General features: G+C 50.0%; 1 protein-coding gene across 4 annotated transcripts in view; it reads right to left on the reverse strand.

Moving 5' to 3' along the window:
• Positions 1-27047, reverse strand: part of COA8 (cytochrome c oxidase assembly factor 8) — a 49340-nt gene that overhangs the window by 10997 nt on the left and 11296 nt on the right. For 3 of the 4 annotated variants that reach the window (XR_011648213.1, XR_011648215.1, XM_012527482.4), the window contains exons 2-3: positions 2868-3047; positions 2130-2193 (exon numbers count right to left, since the gene is read on the reverse strand). Coding sequence is in view for 1 of the 4 variants with exons in the window: in XM_012527482.4 (XP_012382936.1) it covers positions 2130-2193; positions 2868-3047 (244 nt within the window). In the remaining 3 variants the exon portion in view is untranslated. Of the gene's footprint in view, positions 1-2129; positions 2194-2867; positions 3048-26941; positions 26962-27047 lie in introns of those variants that run through there. The other variant, XR_011648212.1, reaches the window with a different exon arrangement.

The raw sequence follows: 27047 nt of genomic DNA on the forward strand, positions 1-27047 counted from the left end.
CAGGGCCTTGGCGATCACCTTGAGAGTAACTCTGCCAGCGAGACAAAGCGCGTCCGCGGCACTGGCCAGCCCAGGGCACTGGGTCCAGCATGCAGAAGGGAGGCACAGGCGGGTGGAGGCCAGGCCAGCGGGAGGAGCCGAGAGCCGTGGTGGAGGGGCAAGGACAGCAGCCTGGAAGCAGGCTCCCCGGGAAAGGCTCTGGGGCTATTTGATTTGGTGAAGCACCTTGCCCTTTGGCAGCCTCGGGTTCCTCACCTGTAAGATGGTAAAAATAACAGCACCCACCTCCGCAAGGCACGTGGGAAATGGAGAGGACACCTGCACCAACCCTCCCACTTGCCCCGTTCCCCGGGGGTCCGTGCGGCTGAGCACAGGACGCGTGTGCTCTGCCGCGGGGGCCGCCTGTCCGCCCCAGCCCTCTACTCTAAGGGAGCCCAGCAAGGCTGCGATCAACAGGCGCCTGGGGCTGCTCAAGCCCGCGACAGCCCTGGCTCGCCGGGCCAGTGTGGGGCCTTCCCTCAGGACGCCCTGACGCTGTGCAAGGCCACTCAGGCCTCCGCCAACACCAGGAGGGGACGCTAAAGGCTATTGTGAGCACCACACCTTCCGTCCAAAACAAACGACAGCATGGCAGCAGAGGGAGCTAGACGCAGGCTGGTCCCCCGGTGTGGGCGGCGAGCCAGGCTCGGGCAGGCTCACACGGCCTTTGTGCCAGGCTGAGCAGCGCGGCTTTCATTCCACAGCCATGGGGACCTGCTCGAGACCCTGAGCTACGCGGCCACTGGAGGCTCTCCAAGTCTGACCCCATGCACAGAACAGACCTAAAGCCTGGTCACAGCAGGGGAAGCACAGAGAGATCGAGAGGTGGAGAACTTCTGTTTTTTATTATTATTATTAATGAAAATAATAATGGTTGGAGTGATGAATGTAAAACTATGTGATTACATCAAATACCATTGATCATATATATACTTTGGAAGAACTGTATATTAATATATATCAATAAAATTGATTTGTTAAAAAAAAAAAAGCCTGGTCAACAAGCCTCATCACATAAACAAAGTTTCCCTGGACCACAGGAAAGCCATTTGCTTATGTGTCTTCTCTGGTCTTCTGCACGATGAGGACGGAGTGGAAGAGTGGAAGGCACGACATGGCCCTCTGAGGCCCTCTGAGGCCGGCCTATTTACTATCTGGACCTCGACATAAAATGACTGCTGATCGCTGACCTCAAGAGTGGAGGCTAGGCCACGCGCAGTGCAGATGTGTGCAAGGAGTGCCGTGCAACGCAGGGGTGTCCCCCGTGTAGGGAGCCCCACGCACAAGGAGTGCGCCCCATAAGGAGAGCCACCCAGCGCAAAAGAAAGCGCAGCCTGCCCAGGAATGGTGCCGCACACACGGAGAGCTGACACAGCAAGATGACACAACAAAAAGGGACAAATTCCTGGGTGGCTGACAAGAATACAAGCAGACAGAGAAGAACACACAGTGAATGGACACAGAGTGCAGACAACTGGGGGGCAGGGAGAGAGAAATTAATAAAAGTAAATCTTTAAAAAGAAAGAAGAGTGATGGCTAGTATCCAGTGAGGAAGGCCCTGCAGAAGGCCGGGAGAATTAGCAGGGCCCTGAGCTAAAGCAACATCAGGAGCACAAGTGCTGACAAGCCCTGAGGAGGTGACCCTGGAAGTGAGACAAGGGTGAGGGAAAAGGCTCCCAGGCTGACTCCCCGGTGCCTGCTTCGGTGGCGGGTGGGACAGGAACTGAGGCCAGGAACCCAGGGAAGGCGCAAGGTGTGGGGGGGCGAGGGGGGGCAGGGCTGCAGGTCCTCTGGCAGACGCCTGCAGGTCCAGGCGAGGTCAGCAGTCAGCATGAGCCAGGGCAATCGGGAGGGCGCCCCACCCCAGCGAGGCAGCCATCACCCCAGGCTTGGGGGCCCACGGTGAGGGGTGAGCGAAGGCAGAGGCCCCCGAAGGCAAACTTGGAAATCGCAGCATCGGAGGAGGCGGCCCACCCCAAAGGAGCCCCTGCCCCGAACTCTCTCCCCTTCCCTCAGCTCCTCTCCTTCTCACCATCTCATGCACCTGCTCAGGCAAACAGTGCTCACAGCAAACGAGCGAAGGCACCAACCTGATCCAGCGCTCCCGCCCAGGCCTCTGGCCTTTAGTCTCGAGTGAATGAATTCTTCTTTTTCCTAAAACAGAGGACTGTGAGAACTCGCTCTCCTTCTTCCCACGTCTCTTCAGCTAGAACACAGCCCACCCTGGCCTGGTGGCCCCTAGGTGAGAAGTGACCCATCGCACAGCCTCTCTAACCACTTGGATTTGGTTAAAAGTTTCACGCTTGAGATAGGATTTATAAACCAAGTGTTCAATAAACTTTAGGAGCCAGTATTTGTTTATAAATCCCAGAATAGAATAAACAGACTCCACATGACTTAGCCCACCCAAACAGACCAACAAAAAATTTACGTGTTTTTCTTCTGGGTTGGAATACGTATACTTCTTTCTCATATACTTTATTTTAATTATGCATACAGTTAAGAATTTGGAATTCTCAGGAAGAACGGCAACACATCATATAAGCCCATATTTTTATAAGTATAAATATACACACGTAAAACTAACTCTGGACAAGATGGGCAGTTCCAGCTCGGCCTGTTTTTAACATTACAATTGCAGATGTCATGTTACTTTCTTGCAAGCATCAAGGTCTGTGATTCTATGAATGACCAATATTTCTTAGATAGCTACACATTAGTTTCAAAAATTGAATGTACACACACCACACACAGAGCAAATACTAAAGATGTAGCACCCCCAAGTGGCCAAGTAATATTTCACATTCCAATCTACACGCTAAACCTACCTTACTGAAAGTCAAATTCTGGTTTGTCCAGAATCGTTGATTCCATTCTTGCGTTTCTTGTCTCAGCTCTCTCAGCTTCCGTTCCAGTGGCGATTCATTCTCAGGGATGTAAAACTGCACAGGTCGAAGGTTTGAATATTTATCTGGGGGTCCTATCCAATCGTGGTGGGAACTTGAGACCTTTAACAGAACGCATGGGATTAGCGCAGCCAAAGGAAACGCTGGTGTAAAGTTAACAGTCTGGATCTAGGAAAGCCTGGCCAGCTTCCTCTTTTTATTTTTGTATGCCCGGGTCACGTGAACTTAGAACTTCATGCCCAAGTTCTAATGGAGTATTAATGGCATTAACACGATAATGAACATTTCAACAAACGGCAAATGGTCCTGGAACGATTCTACATCCTCCCCCCCAAGAAAAAACAAAGCCCACCAAAAAACGCAATCTGCATCTTCCACCACATTACAATCAACTCAAAATGGATCAAAGATCTAAATGTACAACCTAGAACTATAAAACTTCTAAAAGAAAACATAGAAAACCTCTGCAACCTTAGACTAGACGAAGACTTCTTAGATATGACACCAAAAGCAAGAGCTGTAAAAAAAAAAGGATAAATTGGACTTTACCAAAGTTAAATTTTAAAACTTCTGGTCTTCAAAAGATATTAAGAAAATGAAAAGACAAGCCACAGGCTGGAAGAAAAATATACACAAATCTGATAAAGGACCTGTTTCCAGGATAAATAACTCTCTCAATTCAGCAATAAGAGCTAAAAAAAAAAACAGACAAAATACTTGAAAAAAAACTTCACCAAAGAAAATAGAGAGGGGAGCGGATGTGGCTCAAACGGCTGAGCGCCCGCTTGCCACATGGGAGGTCCCGGGTTCAGTCCCTGGTGCCTGCCTAAAAACAAACCAAAACAAGAAAACAACAAGCAAGCAAACAAAAAAGCCACCTCAGGGGAGCTGATGCGGCTCAGTGATGGAGCGTCAGCTTCCCACACACGAGGTCCTGGGTTCAATCTCCAGACCTGGGTACCTCAAAATATAAAAATATAAAGATACAGAGATGGCAAACAAACACATCAAGACACACGCAACATCACTAGCTATTAGGGAACTGCCGACTGAAGCCACAGTAGGCGGCACACATCTACTAGACCGGGTAACAATCAGAACAAAAGCAACCTGCCAATCACAGGTGCTGTCAAGGATGTCAAATAACTGAACTCTTAAGCACTGCAGGTGGGAATTCAAAAAGTTACAGCCACTTTGGAAAAATAGTTGGCAGTCTGTTGTCAAGCTAGTCATATAGTTAACTTCCAGCACAGCCACCCGTACAGTGGCACAGTACTCAACAAGAGAAGGACATGAACACGGACGGACACCAAATGCACTGTGCTAGCTGAAGACGCTGAACTCAAAAGGTAGCATTCTGCATGCTTCTGTTATATGACATTCTGGAAAAGATAGATGCTGGGACAGAGGGAGGGGCTGGCTAAAAAGGGGTTTTGAGGGTGATGGAAATCTTTTACACCCTGAATTTGGTGGTGGTTTATGTTGTCAAGAGTGAATTTTAGGGAAGTGGATGTGGCTCTAGCAATTGGGCTCCAATCTACCATATAGGAGGTCCAGGGTTCAACAGCCAGGGCCTCCTGGTGAAGGTGAGCTGGCCCGTGTGATGAGCTGGCCCGTGTGATGAGCTGGCCCACAGGAAATGCTGATCTGCATGGAGTGCTGCCCACGCAGGAGTGCTGGCCTACACAGAGAGCTGGTACAGCAAGACAAAGTGACAAAAACAGACACAGAAAGACACACAGAAAGAGACATAATAAGAGATGCAGCAGACCAGGGAGCTGAGGTGGTACAAGGAATGATTGCTTCTCTCCCACTCTGGAAGGTCCAGGATCAGTTCCCAGAGCCACCTAATGAAAATACAAGAAGATATAGAACACACAGCAAATGGACACAGAAAACTGACAATGGAGGGAGGGGGGAGAAATAATAAATCTTAAAAAAAAGTGAATTTACTGTACATAAGTTACACTTTAACAAACCCAACATTAAAAATAAAAAATCAGGGAAGTGGACTTGGCCCAGTGGTTAGGGTGTCTGTCTACCACATGAGAGGTCCGCGGTTCAAACCCTGGGCCTCCTTGACCCGTGTGGAGCTGTCTCATGCGCAGTGCTGATGCACGCAAGGAGTGCCGTGCCGCACGGGGGTGTCCCCCGCGTAGGGGAGCCCCACGTGCAAGGAGTGCACCCCACAAGGAGAGCCGCCCAGCGCAAAAGAAAGTTCAGCATGCCCAGGAATGGCCCCGCACACACAGAGAACTGACACAACAAGATGACGCAACAAAACACACAGATTCCCGTGCTGCTGACAGCAACAGAAGCGGACAAAGAAGAACACACAGCAAATAGACACGAGAACAGACAACCGGGGGGTGGAGGGGAAGGGGAGAGGAATAAATAAAATTAAATAAATAAATTAAATGAATAAATAAATATCAGGGAGCAGATGTAGCTCAAGTAGTTGAGCACCTGCTTCCCATACACGAGGCCCTGGGTTTGAAACCTGGTACCTCTTTTAAAAAAAAACAACAACAAAAAAAGCGCTTTCCATTTGTTAAGACACCAATGTAACTAAAATCATGCGGAAAAATGGCAATCTCTTATATCTATATACCTAACTTGAAAAAAGACAAGAGCTAACCAACGTGAATTCCTTCCCAACCAGGGGGTAACTGGGCCCTCCCACCAGCCCATCTCTACAAACAACTGGAACTCAGCAACAGGATAAAGAACAGACATTTTCTATGAATTTTTTTTTAAGATTTTATTTCTCCCCTCCCCCTTGTTTTGTGCACTTGCTGTGTCTGTCTGCTGTGTGCTGGTCTTCTCTTTCTAGGAGGCACCAGGAACCAAACCTGGAGCTTCCCGTGTGGGAGGGAGGTGCCTAATTGCTTGAGTCACCTCGCTCCCTACTTTGTTGTCTCTCTCATGTTTCCTTGCTATGTCTCTTGGTTGCATCACCTTGTTGCGTTGGCTTGCTCTGCCAGCCTGTCGCACCAGCTCGCCATCTTGCTTGTCTTCTCCAGGAGGCACTGGGAACCAAACCTGGACCTCCCGTGTGGTGGCAGGAGGGAGTTCAGTCGCCTGAGCCACATACGCTTCCCTTGTATGAAATTCTTGTAATCAGATGAGTGATTGGGGTGGGAAATAGAGAGAATTTACTAGGAAAAAGCATGAAGGAACTTTCTGGAGTGATGTTCTATGTCTTATTAGGGTGATAACGGCACAGATTTATGCGATTTTCAAAACTCATCAAACGATACATTTAAAATGGGTGTATTCACTCTACCTCAAGTATGCCTCAATAAAGCCAACTGAAAGAATGGCAACTCTTACAGAGACCAAAAAAATGCTACACTGAACACAGTAGAAAATGTCCTGTTAGTATGTGAAATCCCTAGAATGAGCAAATTCACGGAAGCACAAGCTGAGGAGTGGTAGCCAGGGGTGGAGGAGGGATGGGGAGCTACTGCTAATGGCTGCATGTGTCTATACGGGATGACGAAAGCCTTCTGGAAACCACGGGGGAGTGGCACAACACTGCGCACTTAATCAGACTTCGCTTCGAGTGGCTAAACTGCTTTTTGCTGGGTATAAGTCACAATATTTTAAAATGAGGCCACATGAAATATGAAGCAGGTGGGCCCTCATCCAGTGTGACTGGTGTCCTTAGAAGGGGAAGATTGGACCAGACAGACGGAGAGCACAGGGACGGCTGCCGGAGCCAGGAGGCAGGGAACAGGTCTCCCTGCAGGTGACAGGGACGCAGCCTGCCCACACCTGCTCTGGACTTCTGGCCTCCAGACCAGGAAGCCACACATTTCTGTTGTTTAGGAAAAAATTCTTTAGCCTTTTGAAGGCACTTTGCTATAGTTCAGTACCCCACTGTCGTCATTAGGAGCTGCAATTTCCAAGGAACCAATCACAGAGATGCAGCGTTAGCAAAATAGAAGATAAACCAGCTTCTCAGTCTGCTTGCCTGCTTACTGATAACTTTAATAAGAAGTAGAAACAGCAGCTAATTAGTTAACAAGTCTGATCAAGCTAACCAGGTGACCCACCTAACTATTCAGGGAAGAGGAGTGGGAGGCAGCATGGACACAGCAGCCAGGGTGAGAAGCAGGTAGCGCTCAAAGAAGAGTTTTAATTTGGTCAGCTTGATACACAATCCTAAGCTCCCTGCTCCCAATTTGGGTGCGACCATCATTTAGGTGCCTGGACCAACCCGCGACGATTATGCTGAAGAGCCCAGGAGGGACCAAGAAGGAACTCCAAGCCAAGTCGGCTCCTAGTTAAGGAACACAGCTTGTGAGTTTCATAACGGAGGGCTAAAAACTAACAAATAGTCATGATTACTGAATCATGATATACAAGTCTTTACAGTATAAAACAGCAAGATGAACACCTGAAATTACTGCGGCCGCCGGAGTGGTCCCGCCTGCTGACCGTGACTCTGGCTGGCGCTCTCTCCAGCATCTGCTCACTCACCCTCCTGCCGCTTACCCTGGGATGGTAGTTCTAGATGGAGCTCACACTCCATATTCAGATGGCGACCCCCGCCCACCTCGTTTAACATCCACATGGGAAGACCCTGCAACTGACCTTGGTTCTGCAGACCTGTCCCAAATCCTTGTGACTGGCCCTGGTTTGCCACCCCACCCGTCTGTCCTGTTCAGCCCCTTAATGTTTATTAACATAAAGGAACCTGTGTCCAGCTCCACCCCAATGAATCATTAGCACCCTGATGTTATAAAATATTAGAATTTCTGCAGATCAGAGAGGCAGTTTGGGGCCAGAAGGCCACTGTGCTCCACTGTTTGTGCAACCAATAAAACTCTTTCTCCCTCTGAAACCCGTGTCTCAGGAAGTGGCTTTAAAGACCCACCAGGAGAAGAGTACCCGCTTTCACGCGGAAGCGTTTCTGCTTCAATGGCTGCGACGAGGCGCATCGCCACCAGCACGCACCAAGCGGCGAGACCCTGGCACGGAAGGAGACTACGAGTGCAGAACCAGCCATCTGCACCCAATTCTGCCTTCCAGAGCACTCGAATGACTCTTGGATGCGCTGACCTTCCTAAATCTTCCTCATTCCCAAGCATTCTGAAAATAGGTGGAATTTGAAACACGACAAAGGTCGTACTCAGCATGACGATTTATTTCAGAAGCCAGAGAATTCCAGGCGGACAAGTGAGCTCCGCAAGCCTTCTATGGGCAGCAGATCAGCTACGCTGTAATGAGCACCGATGCTCCGGCAGAAGGTCTTTCCCCACATCTGACCACAGGAGATGTGGTTGTATCACAACTCTTCCTTCAAATCTGTCAGCTCATTAGCACTAGAATGCTTATCACGAAGAAAACTAATTTTTTTTTAAAGATTTATTTATTTATTTATTTATTTCTCTCCCCTTCCCCCCCACCCCGGTTGTCTGTTCTGTGTCTATTTGCTGCCTCTTCTTTGTCCGCTTCTGTTGTTGTCAGCGGCACGGGAATCTGTGTCTCTCTTTGTTGCGTCATCTTGTTGCGTCAGCTCTCCGTGTGGGCAGCACCATTCCTGGGCAGGCTGCACTTTCTTTCGCACTGGGCGGCTCTCCTTATGGGGCGCACTCCTTGCGCATGGGGCTCCCCTACGCTGGGACTCCCCTGTGTAGCAGGGCACTCCTTGGGCACATCAGCACTGCACATGGGCCAGCACCACATGGGTCAAAGAGGCCCGGGGTTTGAACCGCGGACCTCCCATGCGGTAGACGGACCTCCCATGCGGTAGACGGACGCCCTAACCACTGGGCCAAGTACGCCGCCTAAGAAAATTATTGAGTCTAGAATAATAAGTGTACAAGAAAAGTTGAAAAAATATCTGACTTTTTCCGAATTTCAAAAAGGTTCCTGAAAAGCATCTTAACAAAAACACATTCGAATTACTAAAGAATCTGGACAAATTTGGTAAAAGAAATCACAGATCTTTAGTGGAAAAAACTGCTGGAAAATGTTCAATTACTGGGAAGAATAAACTGTGGTAAATGAGTTAAACAAATGGTGACAATTATCACCATCACAAAGGGGAATGTCCCATCAAACTCAGCCCCCCCCATGGGACAATAATGAAGACGAAGACGCTGGAGGGGTCTGCTGCTGGGGACGCGCGCTCCTGGGAGGCAAGCGCCTCCGCAGCAGGGAGCCAGCTTCCAGAGACATGCTCCCCTTCCGTCTTTCCACGTTCATGATAATGTCCTTGACAAAGGTCTTTAATTTTTGTAAGGTCCATTTAATGTTTTCTTTTGTTGCTTGTGCTTTTGGTGGAAAATCTAAAAACCCATTGCCTACTATAAAGTCCTGAAGATATTTCCCTATGTTTTCTTTTAAAAGTTCTGAGTTTTAGCTCTTATATTTAGCTCTTCGATCCACTTTGTTTCTTTTTATTTCTCTCCCCTTCCTCGCTGCCCCCCCCCCCAGTTGTCTGTTCTCTGTGTCCCTTTGCTGTGTGTTCTTCTATGTCCACTTGGATTCTTGTCAGCAGCACCAGGAATCTTACTTTTTGGTGCATCATCTTGCTGCACCAGCTCCCTGCTCGGGCCAGCACTCCTGCGCAGGCCAGCTCGCCATATGAGTCAGGTCTCCACTTAGTCCAGCTCACTATGCGTGCCAGCTTGCCTTCACCAGGAGGCCCTGAGAATCAAAGCCTGGACCTCCCATATGGTAGATGGGAGCCCAATCGCTTGAGTCACATCTGCTTCCCAGACTATTCTTATCCATTGAATTGCCTTGGCATCCTTGTCAAAAATCAACTGGCCATAGATGGGTGAATTTAACTCTGAGCTCTCAATTCTAATCCATTGGTCTATTGTAGCTGAGCGAGAGGGTTTCGTCCTCGCTCAGGCCCAAGAGTCGGGGGGGCTTGCTCCTGCCGAACCACCGGCGGGGGGTGCCCCAAGAGGGAGCACCGGTTCTCCAGGCGTGGGGGACGCGCGGTTGGGGAAAAACCATGGAGACCGCTTGAGCGCAAGAACGGGTCTGCTTTATTACGGAAGTACACTTAGCTATATAGGGTTGGGTAGAGGGAGGGGCGTGATGAAGGGAGGGTTGGCTAAGGGGCGGCTGTGGACAGGCTGAAGCTGATGGATAGACCTGAGGTTAAGCAGTTACTGGGGAAGAGGGCAGATTGTGGGTTGGCAATATGGGCGGGACTGGCGGGAAGGACGGCGGGGGCTGGAAGGGGAGGAGGGGTGGAGAAAGGCGGCAATAATTGCTCCTTTTGTTTTTAAAAGGAAATAGAGGCAACAAGTTTTGGTGCGCACTGTGGGTGTGAATAACTCGGTGTGCGCAGCAACAAAAGACAAGGATTATGAGGAGGAGGAGGAAAAGGAGGTTATAAGGACGGGTACTGGAATAGGACGAGGGGTGGGGGGAGACCACAAGGACCGACTGGCGGTGAGCGGACGACATAGCATCTGGCCAGGACGCATGTGCCCGCCATTAGGGTCGGCGCACGCCGGCGCCTGGCGCGCGCCGAGCCTTGCCAGCGAAACGGGCTTGTGATGTCCCCGGACCCCCCGCCCGAGGGGGAGAACAGTTGGGGAGAAGTGAGGGGAGGAAGACAAGAAGCTATAGGCGTGCGGTCTGGAGTAGGTGGTGCGGGCGGAAGGGGCGAGGTGGACGGCTGGGGGGGGACTCAGCAGTGGCGAGGCGTTGGTAGTGGACTTGTACAAAGGAGCTGAACACTGCATTGGCTTGATCTTTGGCAAGGTGGACTATCCTTCTGATGGCCCAGGGGCCCACAGTGAGGGCTAAGAGGATAATGATAAGGGGGCCTAGGAATGGGAGCAGGTACGGGAGGAGAGAGATAGGTAATATCTTGATCGACCGCCTGCCGGAGGGCAAGGGCGGCGATCCCCGTGCCTGCTCCAGCGAGACCTAAAAGGGTGGCGACGGGAGGGGGCTGGGGTACAGAGTAGGGGGTAAGCGAGGCTGGGATTGTGGGAGCTGAGGGAGGCAGTGGCGAGGGGGGTGCCGGGCGAAGGAGCGGGCGAGGTGGAGCAGGGCAGAGAAGGGGGCTGTGCCTTTGGAGGATTGAAAATCTGATTTGGGCCCACTGGGGTGGAACGTGTGGGAATTGGCTCCTTTTTTATAGTGATAATGGCGCCGTAATCGTAGCCTACTGCATACAGGCGGGCTCCCCACATGCGGCCTCGTAACCAGAGGTCGGAGTTGGGGTCTCTGACTGTGAGTGTGATGGTGTTCCATCGAGTAGCATTACGCTGGAGAGTGAGGTATGGGTCTTTGTTAGGGGCACTGGACCATCCGTGGGCGATGGTTTCGCACCCCCAGGAAGGACAGTAATAGTGCGTTGGGTCATGGCATCCTCTGGCGGAGGATGGGCACATGTAGAAACCTGTGGCAGCGGGGTTGTGTCCCCCCCACTCATAAGACGGAAGGTTCGTGCGTCCAGTGAGGTTGGCGACATCAGTAGTGAAAGAGGGGGCGGAGGCGGTTACGTTCGAGGCGAGGAGCCTTTTTTGTTGCCAGAGGGAGAGGGTCCAATTGAAGGGCTGGTGACTCGGGTTGGCAGCGGCTGGGAGAGCGAGGGAAGCCAGGACGAAGAGAACGGCTGCGAGGCTGTGTAGAGGCATCATCTGACGGTGCGGCATCTTGATGATGGCTGGTGCTGGATCCGGGTGAACGGGGCGACCTCTGGGCCGTATCCACTGTCAATGTTATCTCTCACCGAAGGCATAGGGTGCTGATCGTTCGGTGGAACTAGTGGGTCAGTGGCAGGCCGGATGCAGCGCCCAGGAATCCAGAGCGGCTGCGGCTCAGACTCTGGAAAGACACAAGCAAAGCCCCTCCCCTGTGCTAGGAGGGGAGCTGGATCTTGCCAACGATTTGTGGCAGGGTCTTTCCAATGGACAAGGGGAACTTGCGAGGGCTGCCACATGGGTCCCCAGTGCTTATGGGTGGGGGAGAGTCCATGGTCATCGAAGGTTAGGAGATTGTGATGAATGAGGCAGGCAGTCACGACGTCGGCTGGGGCCTTGTGGGGAGAAGAGGCCCTTTCTTTTTGAATAAGTAGCTTGAGCTGTTGGTGAGTGCGCTCGACGATTCCTTGCCCCTGTGGATTGTATGGAATGCCAAAATGATGCGTGATGTGATACATCTGCACAAAGTTGGCGAAGGCGGCACTGCAATACGCTGGTCCGTTGTCTGTTTTGAGATCCCATGGAATTCCCATGAACAAAATAGCTTGGCGAAGCGCCTGGATGCAGTGTTTAGCACTTTCCCCCGTAAGAGGGACTGCATAGCACAGATGTGAAAAGGTGTCAATTGCCACATGAAGATATTTGAGGCGGCCAAAGGCGCTGACATGAGTGACATCTAATTGCCACCTTGAGTTGGGGCGGAGGCCGCGGGGGTTAACATCCTGAGGCTGCAAAGGCCCAAGTGGCAACAATGGCGCGCAAGTCCGGCACGCGCGCACAAGGTGTTTGCAAGTTTCAATGGGAAGGTCTGGGAAGAGCTTCCGGATGGACCGCGCGGAGAAGTGGAATTGGGAATGCAGGAGCTTGGCTTGATTAACAAAGTCTCCAAGCCGCGGCCCGTCGGCAGGGTTTTCATATAGGAGGACCGGGTTTACCTGGCGGCTTGACACAGAAGCATCAGCGAGGTCATTCCCTTGAGCCAGCGGTCCTGGTAGGCCAGAATGGCTTCTGATATGAGCAATGAACCAGGGCTGCTGCCTCGCCTCAAGCAGTCACTGTACGAAGGCGAGCGCCTGATCGATGTTTGAGTCACCTGGTAGGAAAGTAGCAAGCGGGAGGCTGCGACACACCTGAAGAGTGTATAGACTGTCAGTAAAGATGTTGAGAGGCTGGTCTGGGTGGAGATTGAGGACTGCAGCGACAGCTAGAAGCTCGCCCACTTGAACAGAAGAGTCACTTGCGAACAGCAGTTCCCGTGGCTCAGGATTCTCAGGAGTGTATATGATGGCAGCAAACGCCGTTTTTGAGGCATCTGTGAAGGCAGTGATAGCAGAAGGGATCGGGTTCCGTGCGGGCAATGGACGGAACGGGTTGGAAAATGCCAATTGAGACATTCCCTGCAGCAATCGGTGATGAGGATAGTGGTTGTCAAAGGAGCCGCGAAAGAGCTCTACCAGGCTCTGCATTTGGGCATTGTTCATGATGAGGGAGGTAACTTCCTTGGCATCTAAAGGCCAAACAATAGTGTGTGGCGGGATGCCATACGTTTGTATGGAGAGAAGTACTAAGTCAGTGGCCAACGTGATCCAGGCCCTTATAAAAGGGCAGATTTTCGGGAGTTTGCTCTTTGACGTATGCAGAAAAAGGAGAGGGCCATCTTGCCACAAGAGACCTGTGGGAGTGATTGGCGTTGGCAGAACTAAAGCCAAGATTGGAAGGGTGGGGGAGAACCGCTCCAGGCGACACTGTTGCAGGGCGGCGCTGACTTGTTGGACGGCTTCTCGAGCCTCTGGAGTGATGATGATGCTGCGAGTGGTCGCCGTTGGAGGGCTGTCCCTTGTCTGCAAAAGCTCGAAGAGAGGCTGCATTTGCGCTGTTGTGATGGGAAGCGCCGAGCGAAGCCAATTGATTTGCCCGCAGAGCTGTTGGAGCTCAGTTAATGTCATCTTCGGAGAGAGGTGGATTTTTGGGCTTGTGGGCTGGATAAACCAATGAAAATGAAAGCCTAAAAATTGGAAAGGAGGCTGGAGGTTTATTTTGTCAGACTGCACAGTAAGCCCGAGGCTGGAGAGGTTTGTTATTATTGCCGAGAGCAGATCATTGAGGAGCGCACTGGAGCTCGCTGCTAAAAGGAGGTCGTCCATGTAGTGGAGAATGTATGTGTGCTCCGGATTGAACTTGGAGCCCAGCGGCTCAACAGCACGGTTGACATACAGTTGGCACATAGTCGGGCTGTTGCGCATGCCTTGAGGCAATACTCGCCATTGAAATCGCTGAGCTGCGCCTTGGTTGTTGATGCGTGGAACCGTGAACGCGAATCTCGGACAGTCCCGGGGGTGAAGAGGAATAGAGAAAAAGCAGTCCTTGATGTCGATGGTTGCCGCATGAAAATGCTGGGGGACTGCGGTGGGATGAGGGCATCCTGGTTGAGGTGATCCCATAGGCTTAATATATTTGTTGATCTCACGGAGGTCGTGGAGAAGGCGGTATTTGCTGGTGTTCTTTTTGCTAATGACAAAGACCGGTGAATTGTAGGGACTAGTGGACGGCTCTATATGCCCTGCTTGTAGCTGCTCTTTGACGAGGGCAGAGAGAGCCTGTAATTTGTGAGCTGGCAAGGGCCACTGCTCGACCCAGATGGGCTCCTCTGTGTCCCATTCCAGAGGGATAGGGTCAGGTTTTGAGATGGGAGCAGTGGCCCCTAGAAGGGGGGGGGGCAGCGCAGCTGAGAAGGCTTCTGTGGTGATTCGGGCCTTTAGCTGGCTGAGAACATCTCTCCCCCATAAGATGGTCTGGACTGACGAAAGGACGATTGGACGAATTTGGCCTTCGTGGCCTTCTCGGTCGCTCCAATGCAGAGGCTGGGATGTTTTCCAGGAGGCAGCGGCTCCTGTGGCGCCGATGACTTGAGGGCCGGTTTCGAGGGGCCAGTGATTGAATGCGGCGATTTCGAAGGGAACACAGGAGACTTCAGCGCCAGAATCCAGGAGCCCATCGAGCCATTGCCCATTGATCTTGAGCTCTAATGAGGGTCTCTGGCGGCGCGTGATGGGCATTGTCCACATTATGGCTTGGGAATTTTTCTGGGGGCCTCTTGGGGGTGGGGCTGAGGCCTGCCCCGCTGGAAGTTTAAAGGCTGCTGGGAACCTTGGGCGGAACGGCAGTCACGGGCCCAGTGATAACCTTTCCCACAACGCGGACACGGCGTAGAAGGGCCCCTTGGCCGTCGCATCGGCGGGTCTGAGCGAGGCGCTGGGCCCGGCTGGGAGCACTCGCGGACGAAGTGGCCGGGCTGGCCGCACCGAAAGCAGATGGAAGTGGGGCTGGATGAAACAGCCATGGCAGAGGCAAAGGCAGCGGTGAGTGTTTTGACTTGTGGGTCGACATCACGGCAAGCAAGGACCCATTCGTGCAGAGCTTTGTCGCGTATGGGAAGGATTACGGCCCGGAACGGCGCAAGGCACCCGTCAATGACTAACTCTTTGGCTAACGCAAATTGGGCATCCTCGCTGGAAATTTTCCGCTGACAAGCTTCCAGGACGCGGGCGACAAATGCTGGGAAGGTCTCATTGGAGTCCTGAAGCAGCTGCGCGAGCTTGGTGGGCTGCTTGGTGGAAACTAGAGAGAATGACCGCTGGACGAGGACCTTAACCCGGTGCCAAAACCCTGGGTCAATTTCGAGATAAGAACGAGGGTTTGCATAATTGTTGGTGCCCGTGTATGCATTGGAGGGACCGAGGACGCCGGCCTGGGCATTCTCCATGATTTGCGGTCAACAGCCGCTTGATAATGGGCGCGCCATTCAATAAATTGACCCGGCGTCAGGATGGCACAGGCTAGTGCAATCCAGTCATATGGGAGAACGAGTTGGGTCCCTAACTCCTCAAGTAGTTGCTGCGCATAAGGGCTGCCAATTCCGTTTTCCTTCACAGCTTTGCGGAGGGTCCTGACCTCTTCCGCTGTAAAGGGTAGCCAAGTTTGGGGTCGCTGCGGCGTGGGCTGCAGATTTAGCGGATACAGCTGAGGGGTTTGAGGAGGCGTGGCACCGGGGACTGATGGAGCAGCCAAGGCAGGTGAAGGGCTATTGCCGTACGGCGGCGGCAAGGGATAAGCGGAACACGGGTGAGAAAATGGCGGCTTAGCGGCTTCCGGGCGACAACAAGATGGTGGTGGGACCTTTCCGGGTGCCAGCCAAGATGGCGGAGCAGCCACATCCGGCAGCAGACAAAATGGCGTGAGGGGCGTTTCCGGTTTAGCGGAAGATGGCGACCATGCAGTTTCCGGGCCCGAACCGGATGCTAACTGGGCAGGAAGAGGCGGGTAGAGGCGGGAGGAGGAGGACACCGGCGGAGAAGAAGCCAGATGTTCGCCATCTTGGGCAGAAGTGGGGGAAGAAGGCGGAAGTCCGCCATCTTGGGGAGCGGCAGGGGTGGTTTCTGTCTGCTGCGGGGAGCTCGGGCGGGGAGGTTCGCGCTCGAGAGCGGCAGCAAGTTGGTTAGACAGAGAGTCAGTGTCGGCGGGCTCATCGGGATCACAGTCTAGAGGCCGTTTAGGAGAAGCTTCATAAACGGCCTCGGTCGGAGCGCCAAGGAAACAGGCGCGAATGGCAACAAGAACGGGTAAGAGGCCTGCTGGGAAGGTGCGTTTCTCGTGCTCCATGGCGGGGGTGACTCGATCTATGAGTCGCGAGTATGTGTCCGGGCTCCAGAGTTGGCAGGTGGCGAGCCACGGATTAAAAGGGAGCAAGAGATCCCAGTACTTTTGGAGCTCCCGCAAGGAGACGCGGACTCCATTGGCATCGAGCAGGGCAGCGAGGGCCCTGAGTTGCGGCGCCTGACGCAATGACAAAGAGGCGCCCATGACGGGATAGGGATGGGACGACGGCGAGGGGTCCCTACCTGGAGAGGAGGACGATCACAGCAGCAGCAGCAGCAGAGAGGGGCCGGGGGAGGAGCCGCCACGTTGGGCGCCAGTTGTAGCTGAGCGAGAGGGTTTCGTCCTCGCTCAGGCCCAAGAGTCGGGGGGGCTTGGTCCTGCCGAATCTGGCAGGGGGTGCCCCAAGAGGGAGCACCGGTTCTCCAGGCGTGGGGGACGCGCGGTTGGGGAAAAACCACGGAGACCGCTTGAGCGCAAGAACGGGTCTGCTTTATTACGGAAGTACACTTAGCTATATAGGGTTGGGTAGAGGGAGGGGCGTGATGAAGGGAGGGTTGGCTAAGGGGCGGCTGTGGACAGGCTGAAGCTGATGGATAGACCTGAGGTAAGCAGTTACTGGGGAAGAGGGCAGATTGTGGGTTGGCAATATGGGCGGGACTGGCGGGAAGGACGGCGGGGGCTGGAAGGGGAGGAGGGGTGGAGAAAGGCGGCAACAGTCTATTACATCTATCTTTATGCCAGTGTCACAACGGTTGTTTTTTTTTAAAGGTTTTTTTCTCTCCCCTTCCCCCATCCCCCCCAGCTGTCTGCTCTCTGTGTCCATTGGCTGTGTGTTCTTCTGTGCCCGTTTGTATTGTCAGTGGCACTCAGAATCTGTCTCTTTTTGTTGTGTCATCTTGTTGTGTCACCTCTCCGTGTACGTAGCACCACTCCTAGGCAGGCTGCACTTTTTTCACTCTGGGTGGCTCTCCTTATGGGGCGCACTCTTTGTGCGTGGGGCTCCCCTACAAAGGGAACACCCCTGCATGGGCGGCACTCCTTGTGCGCATCAGCACTGCGCGTGGGCCAGCTCATCACACATGGGACCTCCCATGTGGTAGGTGGACGCCCTATCAGTTGAGCCAAATCCACTCTTTCAGTTGAGCCAAATCCACTTCCCAGAAAGTTTTTTTCACGATAGGATATTGGATTTTGTCAAATGCTTTTTCTGCAACAACTGAGATTCATTGTGTTTGTTTTTGTTTTCCTTCATTCTATCAATACAGTGTATTACATTGATTCTCTTATATTGAACCAACCTGGCATTCTTGGAGTAAAACCCACTTGGTCAGGTATATAATCCTGTCATTTTACTATTTGATTTGGTTTGCAGTATTTACTTGAAGATTTTGCATCTATATTCATAAGGGATATTGGTCTGTTTCTGTTCCTGTGCTGTCTTTATCTGGCTTTGCTATCAGGTAATGCTGGCCTCACAGAATCAGTTAGGAAGTAGTTCCTCTTCTATTTTGGGGGAAAGTATGAAAGAAGATTTGCTGTAAATCTTCTTTAAATATTTGGTAGGATTCAGTAGTGAAACTGATCCTGGACTTCTCTTTGTTGGCAAGTTTTTAATTCCTGATTCTACGTGTTTTCTTGCTACAGGTCTGTTGAGATTTTCTATTTATTCTTACATTATATTAGGTGATTTATATGTTCCACAGAATTTATCCATTCCATCCAGGTTTTCTAATTTGCAGGCATATAATTGTTCATAGTACCCTCTCATAATCTTTATTCCTGTAATGTTTGTAGTAATATCCCCACTTTCATTCCTGATTTTAGTTATTTGTGTCCTCTCTTTTTCCATGTCAATCTGGCTAACAATCTGTCGATTTTATTAATCTTTTAAAAAAAACCATCTTTTGGTTTTGTGGATTCTTTTATTTTTCAGTTCTCTATTTCCTTGATCTCTGCTTTAATAATTACAATTTCCTTCTTCCTATTATTTTTGGATTTAGTTTGTTCTTCTTGTTCAAATTTCTTTAGGTGTGAGGCTAGGTTATTGATTTGTCACTTTTTTTTTTTTTTAACATTTAAGAAGTAGTTAATCCTATATTTATTTACTAGCATTGTTAAACATTACACAAAACTTCAAGTGGCAATTAAGGATAATACAAGCCCTTGCAGGGCAATCCAAATTTACTGCACTACTGATGCTAAGTTATACAAAATTGCACCACTTTAATTAAGGCCTTTAGTTTATATTTGGCCACCTCAAAGCAGTTGTAACATTAGGCTGGTCAATTTAAGTACTGTGGCACCCTGTTGGACAGACACACAGTCTTCTCACCCATACATTAATGCATACAAAGCAACAAGGCATTGTTAAATGAAATAGTCATAATTATTGTCACTTAGGCCTTACGACCAATGCACATGATTAAAATTACTTCTCACATCCACGTCCACAGTACTGGTCCACCATTTAACGTCCAACCAAAACATTACACATAGGAAACAGTCACTAACAGGAAAAAACCCTAAACTTGTGTATTTGGCATTGCAAATATGCGGTGCGTGAGCAGGAAGGTATTCACAGTGAGAAGCTACAGTCACAGAAGCCTGAAAATGATTTACAAAAATTGTTAAATCATTCCAAAACTCTTTGAAAACATACACTTCCTGTCGTAGACCTCTACTGTACACACAATCACACACACTGTTCCCTGCATAAACAAAAAAAGGAAACATATAATAGGAAAATTTAAAAGTCTGGACATTTCCTTCCCAACAGATATTAAAGGCAATGTCTTTGAGACATTTTACTGAAAGGATGATCATATTTTAAAGACAAGATCACTGTCAACATAGGTTTTTCAAAAATTAAAAACTTAATAGCTGCATTAAAAAGCACTTATTTTGTAAAATACAATAATGACCTTGAATTCCTTTTAAAAAATACGATAAACTACAAGTATCAAAGCAACAAAGTTTTCTGGAATAGCCTATATAGGACCACTTTGGACTTCCTTTTTTCTCTCTTTCAGGAAGTACCAGGAATTGAACCTGGGACCTCATATACAGGAAGCAGGTGCTCAACCAATGAGCTATACCTGCTCCCCAGACTTTCTTTTATTAAGCTAAAATAGTGGTGCTTTTGGGATTTACATTATCATGCTTTCCAATACAAGGTTTATGGGGCATGTTAAAGCATACAGGACACCATTTTCATACAAGTACAACATTGGAGGATGAAAAATGTCTCTTTATCAGTAATACTGGATGCAGCCTCTGGTTTTACGAGTTGCATACTCTAGGACTAATAATATATAAGTAAATATCTCTTATGATACTGCAAAGTGATTAGAATGTGCCAACTGATGTAGTAGCTGTCAACCTCCTCCTAAAGTATACCACAACAGGAAAGTCTATTTGAGATGTTGCTAGGTTTAACAAAGTGGGAATGCTGGCGCTGCTGAACTGGGCAACAGTTCTTCCGACCTGGCTCAGAGCTACAACGTGGTTAGTATATTAAAGCAGCTGACGTGCCTTTCGGCAGGTCTTCCCAGGCACTGGAGCTTTGCTATTAATTTGCCATAGTAGGTCATAAAAGATCTCATTAACTATTTTTTTAAGATTTTTTATTTCTTTTTCTCCCCCCTGCCCCTTGTGTCCATTCGCTGTGTGTTCTTTTGTGTCAGCTTGCATTCTTGTCAGTAGCACCGGGAATCTGTGTCTCTTTTTGTTGTGTCATCTTGCTGTGTCCGCTCTCCGTGTGTGCGGCGCCATTCCTGGGCAGCCTGCACTATTTTTGTGCTGGGTGGCTCTCCTTACAGGGCGCACTCCTTACCTGTGGGGCTTCCCTCACAGGGGACACCCCTGCGTGGCGGGGGCCACCCCTGCGTGGCACGGCACTCCTTGCGCGCATCAGCACTGCGCATGGGCCAGCTCCACACGGGTCAAGGAGGCCTGGGGTTTGAACCATGGACCCCCCATGTGTAGGCAGACGCCCTAGCAGTTGAGCCAAATCTGCCTCCCCTCATTAACATTTATTTTTGGTTTTGCAGAAGATTCTAAAGCACAGTCGTCTCTCCTCCCCCTCCTCCCCTTTTTCTTTTTTGAGGTGCGGGGCCCAGGGATTGAACCCAGGACCTCGTGTGTGGGAAGCTGGTGCTCAACCACTGAGCCACATCGCCTTCCCTTTTTTAAAAAGTTTTTTATTAAGATATATTTACATACCATACTATCTACCCAAAGTGTATAATCAACGGCTTTTAGTATAATCAGTGTATATATTCATCACCACAAAAAATTTTAGGGCAATTTCATTACTCCTATAAGAAAAACTACACACCCCTTAGTAGTCACTTCTCACTTCTTTTCTAATGTAGGCAGGCAGATCTATGTATTTTTCTCTGCATGCTACCTTTACCGTAAGTTTTGGTATGCTGTGTTTTGTTTTAATTCATCAAGATATTTCCTAATTTCTTCCTTGATCCACTGGTTGTTTGAATAGTGTGCTGTTTAATTTCCAAATACTTGTAAATTTTCCAAGTTTTTTTCTGCTATTGATTTTTAACTTTACTCCATTGTGGTCCAAAAAGATACTTGGTATGATTTTTTTTTAAGGTTTATTTTTATTTACTTATTCCTCCCACACACACTGTTGTTTTGCACTGTCTGTTCGGTATGTGCGCGTCTTCTTTTTAGGAGGCCCCAGGAACCACACCAGGGACCTCCCATGTGGGAGGGAGGCACCCAACGGCTTGAGCCCCCTCCGCTCCCACTTGTTGTGTCATTGTTTTCGCTGCAAAAGCTTGCTGTCCTGCTCATCTTTAGGAGGCACTGGGAACCAAACGTGGGACCTCCCATGTGGGAGGGAGGCACCCAGCTGCTTGAGCCACATTCACTTCCCATTAATATTTTTTTTAAACAGAAATGATCACTTTCAATACTTTTTTTTTCTTAAGATTTATTTCTCCCCTCCCCCCATTCCGTTTTCCCCGTTGTCTGTTCTCTGCCCGTTCACTGTGTGTTCTTCTGTGTCTGCTTGTATTCTCATTAGGCGGCTCCAGGAACCGATCCTGGGACCTTCCACGATTGGGAGAGGAATTACTCTCTTGCGCCACCTCAGCTCCCTGGTCTGCTATGTCTTCTTATTTCCTATCCTCTGTGTCTCTCGTTGTGTCATCTTGCTGCACCAGCTCTCCACGTCAGCCAGCACTCTTGCACGGGGCGACTTTTCCTGTGTGAAGCGGCACTCCCAGGCAGGGCAGCTCTCCTGCGCGGGGTCACATTCCCACACTCCATGTGGGCCAGCTCACCGCGTGGAACCAGCCTGCCCTCACCAGAAGGCCCTGGGCATCAAACCTGGGAGCTCCTATACGGTAGACGGGAGCCCAATTGGTTGAGCCACATCCGTTTCCCCCGTTAATATTTTTAAATGTATTAAGATTTGGTCTGTAGCCTAACACACGGTCTCTCCTAGAAAGCGTTAAGAGTGCGTGTTCTGCTGTCGCCATGTGGGGTGCTCCATGTGTCCATTAGGCTAACCTGGTAAGAGCTCTCTTCAAGTCCTCCATTTCCTTGCTGATCTGTTTAGAAGTTCTATGAGTTGTTTAAAGCTATGTACTGAAACATCCAATTTATTATTACACAATAATCTATTTCTTCTTTAACCTCAGTCCCTTTTTACATTTTGGGGTTCTGTTGTGAGGTGTGTACAGGTTTATAATCATTTTAGATTCTGGCTGGATTGAACCTTTTATAAATATGCAACACCCTTCTCTGCCTCATAATTTTTGACCTGAACTCTATTTTGTCTGACAATAATACAGTCACTCTGGCCCACTTTTTTTTTTTCAGTTAGGGAGGTTGTGCGCTTACAAAACAGCACGCACAGTGTGCAGAACCCCCACACATCACCCCTCCACCAACACCGTACCTCGCTGTGGAGCGTGTTACGGTTACCAAAGACCTATCAGACTGCTGCCACTACCCATGGCTCACAGTGTGCACTGGGTATTTTTTCCATTCCCCCGTTATTAACAGCATAACAGTATGTATTACTACTGTGCATTTGTTACAGTCCAAGAGAACCCTCTCGTGTTTGTGCTGTTACCACAGTCTCTCCTCCACCACACGGCACCCTGTGTTACAGTCGTGCCCTGTACAATCCATCCAACGTGGACACCCAGTGGCTCTCACTTTCATCACAGAGTTGCAGTTATTGTCTGGCTCACTTTTTGATTATTGTTTCATGGAATATCTTCTTCCACCCTTTTATTTTCAAACTCTGCGTCTTTGTACCTAAAGTGAGTCTCCTGTAGACAGCATACAGATGGATCGTGCTTTTTCATCCCATTTGATAGGGAAGTTTAGTCCTTTGACATTTAAGGAAAGAACTGAGAAGGCAGGCTTTACACTTCTGCCATTTGGCCATTTGTTCTGTATGTCTCCTATGTTTTTTGTTCCTTAGTTACTGCATTACTGCCTTCCTTTTGTCCAGGTGCTTTTATGAGGTGTGACATTTTGATTCTTCTTTCCTTTTCCCTGTATGGTTTAGTTCTTTCCTTAGTGCTTGCCTTTGTAATCACAATGAACAGCTTAAACTAATAACCTAGTTCGACTAGAATCAACCTAGTTTCAGTGGTATCCAAGCTCTTACGCCTATAAATCTCCATCCCTCCCCTTACATTGCGGTTGTCACGTCTTCATACACTGCATGCCAATTAACACAGATTTATAGTGCTATTTTATACATTTGCCTGTTAAGCCATATGGGGTGGGGCAGTTACAAACCGAAAGCACAGTAACACAGGATTCTGAATTTATTTAGGCCACTCGGCTGGGGAATGGGGGCTGGTAGCCACCGCAGAGGGTGAACTTCCCTGATATTTATCACAATTTGCAGCCTCTTCCTCCAGCTCTGCCCTGGGAACTGCAGTGTTCCACAAGACCCTCAAGTTTAAAACAGTCGATTCCGACAGTTCGGCCGCTTCAGCCATTGTTTGGGTGGAGAGGCTGATCCCTGGAGCTTCCCATCCCGCCATCCCCCAATCCTCCTTTCATTGGTTTTGCTGAATTCTTGCATTCCTATCCAACCTGTGGTTCCAACTGACTAACCAGTAGAGTTCAATTATGAATGTTACTTGCTACTGAGGAGTAATAGGTAAGTGAAACCAAAAGACATATGTTGAAATTTCACTTACTTGTCTAGGACGGAGTGGATTTTTTCCTGAATTGGATAATAGTTTTTGAAAACTGTTATATTTCCTCAATTTGCTATTCACAACTAAAAGCTACAGGCGAGAGAGGACCACTTAATCTGCATTAACATTTCCTCCTTCACTTTCTTAAATCTAGACAATCAACACAATAAAAAAATCAAGCCCTGATTTGGATTTGGAGCATCTGCCAATTTCCATGGTGCAAACACTTCCAGCATGGTCAATTTCAAGCTGGCACATGGCGTCCACGGAGCTGGCAGGGACGTGCCACAGCTGCCACCAAGGGTGCCACCACGGGTTCCACCGCTCAGGTGTGGCAGGCGGCCACCCAGGGCTTATCACCTTTGTTTTTAATATCACTCAACTTAAGTATATAATTTAATTTTTATAATGGCTGTTTAATGGCCACCAAAATTCCACAAGCACGACTAGTTCTCATTAGCCAGGACCGCGGTTCCAACATACCTGCAGGGTGTGGGGTGCAGGCTTCTGGGTATTCTAATAAATCCTGCCCTTTTGGGTCTGATCATGAACGGCACTGCTGCCAGCTACCTCAATTCCCTACGCCTTTCTTCCCCAAAGGGATGTGTAGCAACCCTGCGGTGGCTCGGGTACTTTCCATGCCAGCTTAGCCAGATTACTACAGATGTTTTCTGGAAATGAAGTGGTCCAAAATAAAGTCTAAATCTCCAAACACACTATTTTTTTTCTTGGTGACCAACTTTTAATAATATATAGTTAATTTTCAGAAACAAATGCTACCCATCAACGATATCGTCAGGGCTACACTGCCCCACACGCTATTTCACTGGCATATGGATATTGATCAAATTCAACAACTCAAAACAATTTTTAAAAACTACGACGCTTTTAAAAATTAAAACAGTTCATGTTTACATTATTGTAAGAAAGAAAACTCACTCCTTAATATGGTTTACTTTTTTTGTAAGTGAGCAAAGCCTGGTGCTCATGGATAAAAAAATTAATTCATTACGTAGGAACAATGTGCTCCACCGTGGCAAAAACTATACACACACACACACACACAAACTAATCTTAAATCCACAATTTAGACCACCTTTGTCCCCAAACTGAGAAATTCATAAAAACCATTTTGTGCAAGGTTATTTGCCTATTGAAAACCTAAATAACATTTTTAAAACAGTAACTTAGTCAAAAGTTACTTTTCTTAAAAATGCGATTTTGTGCAAAAGAAACTCTTTAAGCTAGAAAGAAACAAGACTTTCTGCCCTAGTAAGGGGCCAAAGGAATCACTGAAATAATTTAACTTAGATTTGGTGCCTGTACCCAAAAGGCACACAGTGATTAACATAGTAATATATTTTAATGCAACAGTTGGTCGTGCTCACAATCGTAGATCAAAAACACAGTCACGACAAAACGCAAAGCCGAGCGCTGCAGTGCTCTCCAGCCAGACTCCGTTCTGGTCTCCGGCCCAGCGTTTAGGGGAGCAGATCCCCTTCTCTCAGGGCAGCAGAAAGGGTGAGAGCCTCGACTGGGGGAAGCCCGGGGGACCCGGGTCCCTGCAGAGAGCCTTCCCGTCGGGGCTGAAGGCAGGGCGGCCTTCCCGCTGGCTCCGGCCTGCCCCCAGCCACCCCCGCTGGGCACCCCCGCCAGGCCTGCGGGGGCCTTGGCCCATGGAGGGCTCCAGCCCAGTGCCCGCCGGCCCTTCAGCGTGGGCACCAGGGGCTCTGCTCGCCACCGCGACCCTGTGCCCGCTGGCTCTCCACGCCTGGTCTACTCTGCTCCCACCCCAAGTCCCCAGGCTACGCCAAGCAATTTCTCCAAACTAGCCCATCTAGCCGTACTCCTTCCTCAAGAAAACATCAACCACTCCTCACTCTCTCAGGACAAAATCAAAATCCTGACGGGTCCGGCGGGCCTGGCACGCGCTGCCCCAGCCTCCCCTCCTGCCCACCACGCGCAACTGCCTGTTCCTTTAGTAACATCCGCCGCCCCTCCGCAGAGGCTCTGCGCACACTCCCCCGGAATCCTGTCACCCGCCCACCTCGCCCTGCAGGCCCCTCGGGGTAAACCGTCCCCCAGGCCCCATGGGCCCCCAGGCGGGCGAGCCCCCCACAGGCCTGCACGCTTGCTCGGGGCCCAGGGCCCTCGCCGGATGGGGGAGCACACCATTCCCAAGTCTTCAAAACCCGCCCGTTACTTCCTCTATGCTTATTCCCAGGAATATTTCATACGCTTCTCCCTCAAGAAGCTTAAATCGCAGGTGAGCACACCTGACAATAAAGTCACGCAGGTGCTGACGCGCCAGCCTCACGATACCCAGAAGCCGAAGCTTTGCGCCGGGTGATAACAGGAGCAACCCCGACATCTGGACTTGAAGAGCCTACCCCACTAGCTCCTCTTACTTTTTTAAAGATCTATTTTATTTATTCCGCCGCCCCCCCAACTGTTTGTGCTGTCTGCTCTCTGTGTCTGCTTGTCTTCTTTTAAGAGGCACTGGAAACTGAACCGGGAACCTCCCACGTGGGAGGGAGGTGCCCAATTCCTTGAGCTGCATCCACTCCGTTTGTTGTGTCTCCCATTGTGTCTCTTCATTGTGTCTCCTCATTGCACTGTCTCATTGCATCAGCTCGCTGTCTTGCTCATTTTCTTTAGGAGGCACTGGGAACCGAACCTGGAACCTCCAGCGTGGGAAGTGGGCACCCAGCTGCCTGAGTTACAGCGCTCCCACCCGCTAGCTCTTGAGGTTTCCGGGGGCCCCTGTCATCTTGAAGGCTGGATCACGAGAGCAGCAGAAGTCTCGGAGCACCGTGGAGCAAGGCCCTGCCGACGGCAGGGGCAGGAAACGCAGGTCCGAGGGGTGCGCAGACAGACGGGGGAGTCAGGCCTGAGCACTGCTGGGAGACCTCAGGGGAGCGGGTGGAAGACCCCAGGCACGCCACCACCGCCTCTTCCGGTCGCAGCCCACGCACTGGCCCAGCACTGGCCTCCCCGACGGCGCCACTAGGACTGTTTAGCCATCTCCTCTCGCAGACTCGAGCATCCTTTCCTGATACCTTCACCTTTGCCTAGCACTTCTGAAAGCATCAATCTCCATGTCACTGGGAAGCAAAACTGAGCAAGGAGAGGCACAGCCCAAGTGCAAAGTTCCAAACCCCAGGCCACTGGCCCCGCAGCCGGGGTGGACCTTGTGTCTTCCTCGTGCGGAAGTGCTGCGGGAGGCCCGTTGGCCCGGGAAGACGCCAGCTGTCAGGGTCAGGGCTGCGCACACCGACACAGCGCACCGACACAGCGCCGGGAGCTCGGCAGGGGCACGGGAGCTTTTCTTAAGAATCCTGTTTAAAGATCAAGGCCGGTCTTAACACATAGGCCTTTAAGCATTTTACCCGTCTTTCAAAAATCAATTTGCAATCACCTATTTTCTACCCCTTTTAAAGCCCTTTTAAAAAAAACTTACTTTTCTGCAAATGTTTCTGGACTCTACCCCCAAAGCCTCGGTACTTGGGTGAGTCACCCCGGGTGGCCTGTGAGCCCAGCAGAGCTGGGGCAGGCAGAGCCCGGCC

This window comes from Dasypus novemcinctus, chromosome 3, assembly GCF_030445035.2.
Source record: "Dasypus novemcinctus isolate mDasNov1 chromosome 3, mDasNov1.1.hap2, whole genome shotgun sequence".
NCBI classification, from domain to species: Eukaryota; Metazoa; Chordata; class Mammalia; order Cingulata; family Dasypodidae; genus Dasypus; species Dasypus novemcinctus.